Source organism: Sarcophilus harrisii, chromosome 3, assembly GCF_902635505.1.
Source record: "Sarcophilus harrisii chromosome 3, mSarHar1.11, whole genome shotgun sequence".
Taxonomy (NCBI): domain Eukaryota; kingdom Metazoa; phylum Chordata; class Mammalia; order Dasyuromorphia; family Dasyuridae; genus Sarcophilus; species Sarcophilus harrisii.
Genome location: NC_045428.1, coordinates 602768557 through 602777277, shown reverse-complemented (window position 1 = coordinate 602777277; position 8721 = coordinate 602768557). Strand labels below are relative to the sequence as shown.

At 33.9% G+C, this 8721-nt stretch overlaps 1 protein-coding gene across 1 annotated transcript; it reads right to left on the bottom strand.

Moving 5' to 3' along the window:
• Positions 1-1478: 1478 nt before the first annotated feature.
• LOC116422148 (olfactory receptor 2AJ1-like) lies at positions 1479-2426 on the bottom strand. The gene has a single exon (XM_031957305.1). It carries the CDS (start codon positions 2421-2423, stop codon positions 1479-1481), a length of 945 nt encoding a protein of 314 aa, XP_031813165.1. The 5' UTR covers positions 2424-2426.
• Between the last annotated feature and the right edge of the window lie 6295 nt (positions 2427-8721).

Genomic DNA, 8721 nt, shown 5'->3' with positions numbered 1-8721 from the left:
GACAGGAAGAGACTGAAAATTAGGGATAGTGTAAAGATAACAGAGTGAGATAGTTTTTAGAGGACACAGTAAAGAACATACTTCCTGAGCAAGTAGAGGAATTAATCTTAGTAAAGATTAAAGCTAAAGTGAGATGGAGTGAAGAAGTAGATAGTTGGAAAAGGCATAGAAGTGAAATATAATGAGGTTGAGGAGAGAAAATAAAGTTTCTTACCTCATTTTTTTTCTGCAAAAGATGAGACAAAGGTCTCAGCTGAGATGGAGAGAATATGTAGAGTCATGTGAAACTTAAGAATGGGTGAAAAAGTTTGAAAGAGCCATTGTGGAGAGTAATGTGCGAGTAGGTAGATGTAATAGAATATGCTGGTAGCACTGAGGGTCCAGTTGAGGTTGCAAGTCATTAACATGTTGTTACCCTATTCAGAATGGCCACTGGAGTTCCTTCATTTTTCTTCAGCAGAATATGTACAGGACTGAAGATAGTAAATGATGGGAATAAGTCACAATTGAATAAAAACAGTAAAACACAGAAGAGAATATGCACTGTGTACAATCCATGCTGTTAAGCACCATGAATGAATAGAGAAAGAATATAAAGCCCAGGCTCCCAAGGACTCCATGTTTTATTAGAGGCAAAAGAAAGAGGAGGTTGGTTCATAACATAAGGAAATGAGAAGCAGAATTTGGTTAAGTTGAATAATAAAGATACATACAAATATGTGTGTATACATTATATAAAAGGCTTTAGAACATTGGATAATTTATCAAATATTTGTTATGTAGCATGCAGAAAAATCTCATAGCATATAAAATTATAGAAAGATTATGTTATATTCATTAGAGAGATAAACCAATAATTCAGAAACCTAGATAATTGTATTCATTGGTTTGAAGGGAAAACCAAAGATCAACTGCAATTACACCATCACAACCATATTCAGGAGAAAATTATTTCCTTTGTCAGTAAAGATAAGGAGTGTGTGTGTGTGTGTGTGTGTGTGTGTGTGTGTCTGTCTGTCTAAGAGAGAGAACTGTATGCTGTCTGAGAATAAACCCTGGAAAAATTTGATTCCAGATAGCCAGTGAGGAATTCCCTGACATGGTCCACCTATGTTATCAAGAGAAATGCAGTTTGATAGTACCTGAGAAAGAAAGATTTTTGCTTTGAATTATGGAACTTTTAAACCAATCTTAAAATATAATTTTAACATTTGGTTGCTACCCTCTACATCTGAGATCATTGTATAATGGAAAGACTGGAACATGAATCAGTAATATCATTCTTAGTCTAAATTGAACTAAAATTCATGCAACAAATTTAACAAATTGACAGAACGTCCAATAGAGTTTCCTTGGACAGGCAAATATGTAATTATTTGAACTGATTTCATTATATATTTAGTGGTAGCAAGAAGTATCATTTTTGTTGTCAACCCAATAGATCACCAATGAACATAAAATCTGATTTTAGATAAATATTAATTTCTGTGCACCAGTGCCTTTCCTAAAACCTTCTTCAGGGCACATAAGACATCTTTATTTCTGAGACTATAGATGATAGGGTTGAGCATAGGAGTAAGAATGGTATATAAGATGGCTAAGACCTTGTCCTGACCTGGAGTGTGATATGACCTTGGTCTCATGTATGTAAAAATACATGGCCCATAGTACATGATAACCACAACCAGATGGGAGGAACAAGTGGAGAAGGCTTTTTTCTGGGCCTCCATAGATTTAATGTGAAGCACAGTACGGAGAATCTGATGATAAGAGGCAAGAATGATGGAAAAGGGAGTGAGGAGGAAAACTACACCACTCACATTGATTCCTCCTTCATAGTGCGATGTGTCAACACAGGAGAGTTTCAACATGGCTGGGACTTCACAGAAGAAGTGGTCGATGGCTCTTGTGCCACAAAAAGGGAGGTGCAGTACATAAGTTGTGTGAATTGTAGAGTTGATGGTTCCCACAAGCCAGCATCCTGCAGCCAGAAGGACACTGATCCGATGGTTCATGAGGATGGGATAATGTAGCGGGCGGCAGATAGCTACATAGCGATCATAGGACATGGCTGAGAGAAGAAGGCATTCAGAACCCAAAAAAATGAGGGAGAAGAAGATCTGCACTCCACAACCTGCAAATGAGATAGAATTCTTGCCTGATATGAAATTGCTGGCCATCTTGGGAACAATGTTGGAGATGTGCAATATATCCATGAAGGAGAGATGGCTAAGAAGGAAATACATTGGAGTGTGGAGCCGGATCTCAAAGCGAATCAGAAGAATCAAAACTGTGTTTCCTGTAATTGCTGCCATAAAAATGATGAGAATAAGTGTTAAGAATAGGAATCCATACTGGTTTTGATGCAATAATCCTAAAAGGATGAAATCTTTAACAAAAGTCTGATTCTTTTCTTCCCACATCGATATTATTTCACTTTTTCTACCTAAAGCCCAAAAGAAAAGTTTTAGAAAAAGAAGATTGGATAAATACAAAGACCAAAACTGAGTCTGTGGCTAAAATGATTGTACACAAAAAACATTTCATTTTCTTAGGTCAATAAATTTCAATTCAAAGAAATAAATCAAATGAATCACTTGAATTAACTGAGACTTTGAGATGATCAATTCATGGAGATGCTGAAAGAAAATTCGAAGTAGCTCATCTGGGTAGTTCTTCATTCATTATCTTTTCATAGTTCATTTCTTAGCTTGATAAGTCAACAGGAAGCTGATGAAACCTTTCAAGGCCTTGTCTTTTCTCCTAGTTAAAGAGCAAGAAATATATTCCAATGCAACAAGGAGATCAGACATTAATGTACCTTTGGTAGGTAACTGTTTGTGAAATAACTCTTCTTTTCATAATTGCAAGAACTGAAATTTTCTTCAAGGAAGTGATATCTTTTCTTACCTCAAATATCTAAAAATTTAGTGTCTTTTTTTTTCTTTTTTACAAAATAAAATTACATTCCTGTGGCTACAATGGCTCATTGAATGAAGTTTATGATGTCAACTAACATTTACATAATCCTTCCTATTTTCTAGGAACTGTATTACCTGATTTATAGTTATTATGTCTGTTGATCCTCACAACAATTCATAGGGTAAGATGTACTTTTATCCTAATTTTACAGATTATGAAACTAGGGGAAACCAAAATTAAATAAATAAATGAATAGTCCAAGGTCACACAGCTAGATTTTAATGAAGGTCATCTTGACTCTAAGCCTTGCACTATCTGCTCTATCATTTAACACCCTATTCAAGGGACCACAATTATTTCTAAAAAGAAATGTCCACACAAGGATTATAACTCTCAGTGCTTTTAAAACAGGGTCATTTCCAACATGTGTTGTCACTCCAGTTTGGCCTCTGTTCTCACATTCACCTTCTTGATTGTTATTTTTAATGTATATATTTTACCTAATGTGAATTCTTTTTTCCAATAAGTTGTAGGACTGATTATTGGTAGACTTTTGACTACCAGTCACTTTAAATAATTAAATGGTAGTTATTGTCATTTGGTTTTGATGATTCTATTTGATATCCACCATAGCTCACATCTACCAATTCTCTTTTCAATTCATAACATTTTGACACAGTGTTTTGACAAAGTCAATAGTTTTTTACCTTTTTATTCTTTACTCCTAATCCACATTTCCCCCAACATATGCTCATTCATTTCCTTTTGCATTAAAGTGGATGAATATTAAAGTTTATGTTAGTTTATTTAAGATTGTTGACATTTGGAATTACAAAGTAGGTGTCATCCTTACTCTCAACCAACTCCATCCATCTCTTGCCAAAACCATTCAATTTTACCTAAATATCATCTCTTGTACATGTTCCCTTCTCAAATCTGACTCTCCTACTACCATAGAGAAGGCCATTATCACCTTATGCCTGATCTATTATAATCATCTGCTAGATGTTCTCACTGTCTCGAGGTTATTTCTAAACTCCAGGCCAAGTTTTTACTCCATTGCTGAAGTGCTGAATCTAAAACACAATAATAAATATCTCACCAATAATCTACAGTAGCTCTTTGTCATTTCTAGAGACAAATGTAAATCCGCCTGTTGAACATTCAAAGTCTTTTGTAACCTATCCCTCACATTTCAATCTTCTCTCAATTTCATGCTGTGCGAGGGTCAGGAATGTGTTGCTTCTTTTTTTATCTTCAACGTGTAGATTATTTCCAGGTGCAAAGTAGGGTTTTAATAAATGCTTATTGAATGTAATTGAATTCTTATATATCACCTTCCCAGTGTGCTCTGTGATCCAAGGATATTGACATTTACTACTGTTCTTCAAACCAGAGACTCATCTGTCAACTATGGGCACTTATACTGTCCTCCATAACTGGAAGATCACTGTTCTCTGCTTCTGGTTTCCTCAGTTGTCTTCAAATCCCAAATGAAATTCCATTTTCCATGGAAAACCATCCTTATTCTTTAATTTTAAGATCTTCCTCTGGTTTATTATTTCTTAGATATTCTGTCTATAGATTGTATATAATCATTTGTATGTTTATGTCACTTATAAAATTCAAGTTCCTTGACGGTCAGGACTCTCACCCTACTGCATATCTTTAGCATTTAACAAAGTCCCAGGGACATAGTCAGAGCTTAATAAATGTTTCTTGATTGAATGATTTCATTATTGTATTGATCATGGTTTTTAAGTTTTTCAAAGTTGTTTTTCTTTACAATGAACTCATTGTATAAATTATCCTGACTTTCTGTCTCTTTCTCACACACATACACATACAGAAAAATAGAAAAATAGGTGAGATATGATGAGAACAGAGATTTCTCTAGTTTATTTTATATTTTATAAACCAGATTGAGATCTCAGGGTTTGTTAATTAATTATTGAAAAATATTTCAATCTAAATAGTTTGCAAGGAGATATTATACATTCTTTAGCCACCTTAGAACTAGGAATGATAATAAATAATGAAACAAGCCAGTAGAAGGAAGGCAGATTTCTATTGATGGTACTGAGAAAATTCTCACAGTATTGATATGATCTGCCAGTTTTGTAATCCTGTCAAGAAAGAGATTAAGGTAATTCTGGTCTAACTTATCCTTTATAGAATCATTCCAGTTCTTTGTTGTGATGATCGCACTAGCACACTGGATATTTTAGAATCAACTGGAGTCAGGATCAGCAAAAGTCCTTGATCTTTATTCTTTGTGGGCATGAACAGAATGGCAATACGAAGTGAGAGCAATCGCTACACGAATCCAGCTAAGAGTGCCTCTGGCTCTCTCACTCTACCCCCTAAATCCTCCACCCAATCTCCTATACAACAGATAAAACTTGCACAGAGAGTGGGCCGGGCCATTCTTTCTCCAAGCATATATTGAGTATTGTCCAATTGGTAATTAGCCATAAGTGCTCAGACTGGACCTCGGTACATCAACTCAGCTTCAACCCATTGCACTTTGTGATCCTTGATTCCTTTTCTAGATTCTCATTTAGTTATATCTATGTATGTGTGTGTGTGTGTGTGTGTATGTATATATATTACTAAATAAGAATCATATATATACATATATAAATAGAAAACATTATGTGTGTATATGTAATATATACACATAACATATGTGTGCATATGTAATCTATACAAATATACATTTATGCATACATACATATACACAAGCATTTGAAAAATGTTCCTTGAAGTTAAGGTCATACTCCCGTAAGTTTTAGATTATATTCTATTTCACTGTTTTGAAAATTTGTTCAACATTTGCCTTCCTCCAATCCTTTGGTACTTATTCAATTCATCACAATATTTCATGTCACTGGCATGTACTCAGCAATCGACATCTGCCATTTCTTTATGTAGCTGATGATATTGGTCATTGAAGAGGCACCAGAATATAGTGGAAATATAGTCTCAAATACTATCTCTGTAATTTTCTAAATGTGTGACACTAATTAAATCACTTAACCTTTCTGAGACTCCATTTTCTTCTGTATACACTAAGGAAAATAGTATTTCACAGAGTTCTGATGGGTGAGCAGAACAATGTAAGGAAAGCACTTTGTAATCCTGAAAGAACAATATTGACATTTTATTGTTATTGTTCAGTTACTAGTCATTTTCAACTGTGTGATCCTATACTTCACTTCTATCTTCCATTATCTCTTAGTGTCTGTTTAAGCTTCCTTGACCCTATCTGTCCATCTCATCTTCTGCTAACTTCTTTTCCTTTTATCTTCAATTTTTCCCAAAATCATCAACCTCTCATGTGGCCAAATAATTTAAATTTTATCTTCAATATTTAACTTTTGAGCAAATAACCTGAATTGATTTCCTTAAGAATTGATTGATTTGATCTCCTTGGTTTCCTGGAGTCTCTCAAAAGTTTTCTCTAGCACCACAATTCAAAAGCATCAGTTCTCTAGCTCTCAACTATCCCCAATAGTCCAACACTCATGGTAATGAATTGTTATTGGAAAAACCACAACTTGGATCACATGAACTTTTGTCCACTGGAGAAGGGAAGAACAAACACTTCAGTACTTTTGCTAAGAAAATTCCCTAAACAGTATTAAAATGACTTCAGTATTACCTAGATTATCTAAATTACTTTAGTTGAATTCATTAAGGATTATATCTTATTATGTTATTTCTTCACTGACTAATAAAACACTAGTTGTAACTTTTCTTATATTCTTTTTAGCACCAAACTCATCATCCTTGGAAGAAACAAAGGAGCTAAATATACATTAAGCAGCTCTCACTTTTCTCCATTATCCTTGGTTATCATCTCAACCTTATTGAGCAGTTGTCTTTTCCTTTCTTTCATCTTGCTGTTCCACCTAGTACAGCTGAAAGAAAATTCACTTAATTGCTTTCCTCACCAGCATAACTTATTTTTTCATTTATAGACACAATGAACTTAGTGTACTATCTTACACACATTTCACAAAGTACCTTGGACAATGTCTCACAATAAGTATCACTAAGATTAAAAAAAAAAAAAAAAAAAAAAAAAAAAGGAAATTCTGATTATTCTGATTTTAGAAACTTTTATTTCATTGTCAACTTTTAAAACTAAAAATTCAGCCACTTTTACTTTTAAGGTAAAAAGCCCTCTCATGCAGCACTATTTTTCCACACGTTGGGCCCCTCTAATATCATCTTATTAGGCAATTGTACTATAAGATTTATTATTTTTATCCCTTATTAAAATCTGCTTTCAGGGGAGAAATTTTTGCAAAAGTATATATAAGTATTAGTTGAAATGTCACCTTTGGGGTTATTTCAACACACCTTCAAAAATGATGTAGAAAGAAAGTAGAATTTTTATTCTACTGGATGATTAAGCCCACAGTTTTGATTTTCTAGATTATATTGTTCTGCGCAATATTTAAATGAAAAGTAATTTTTAAAAGCTGACTAGGTGTCCTAGGTTCTTGAGAGAAGTTTTGTGGGATAATTGAGAGGGCATTGAATTTATAGTCAGGAAAAGCTGGGTTCAAATGTTCTAGACAAAACTATATTACTTTTGTGATTCTGGGAAAACATTTCACTTTGCTATATCTCAGTGGCAAATTTAATTTGTAAAACTTAATTGTAAAATTAGCAAAATGAAGTAAAATCAGTAAAATTAAGGTTTTTTAATTGTTTCTAAGTTCCTTCCATTTCTAAGTCTATGATTTTAACTTGAGCAAATTAATCAAAGAATCTATCCAAAAAAAAAAAATATCACTGATACATTTGGACTTAGCAAAGCAACTGTTGTTTGACTTAACTGAGTATATTAGGAGGTTGTTTAAATACTATATTTTAAGTGTTCTCAGAAAATGACTATAATCCACCAGCCTGATTCCAAGCAGGGCATTCTAGTACCAAGAACTACCAAAAACATTCCTGGATTTTAAATATTCCTGTGGAGACCAGTGCTTCTGCTGTTAACTTGACCAGACTACATTTAATTAGAATGTCTATTTGCTCAATGCACTTGGGTGACTGACATTTCCAATATCTTGTACTTATTCAGTTAAGTTCTTTTCTGCTTATTGTCATAATCTTAGACTAGTTCTAGGGAGTTCTAAAATAAATACTGGCTTTAATTTATGGATTGTAATAAACAATATGTTGTTTCGAGAGTTATTATTTCAGCAAATTCAAATCCAGTGATTCCCTACTGCTGATAAAATATTTAGGGCCCTTGGTAATCTGGTTCTAATCTCTCTATCCAGTTCCACTTCATGGAACTCTTCTTCAAAGCCTTCTACATTGTTAAGCAGTTCAAATCATTTGACACTTCTTAGGCGCCTGCTCAGAGTCATTAGATTGTGTGAGTTCCTCAAGGACAGACCATCATTTGTTATTCTTCTGATGTCCAGTGCTTAGCACAGTGCCTGACCCGTAGGAGGCTTATTGATTGATTACTGGGTTTACAAATATGGTAATAACATAACAAATTACACAAAGGAATAACTATCCATTCCCCAGCACACCTATTTAATCATAACCTCTTTATGGACTGTTTAAAATGACTGTGAGCACCTAAACTCATTCAGAATATTTACTTAAGACAGTATTTTATAATTTTATCATTCAATGAAAATGCTCTTTGAATTAGGTTTTGTAGACAACCCTAGCTCTGTCTGGGTTCAGCTGATCAACATCAGAGAAGAATAAACATCCACTTTCCAAAACTACAAATTTTACCACCTTCTCTTATCTGGAACATCT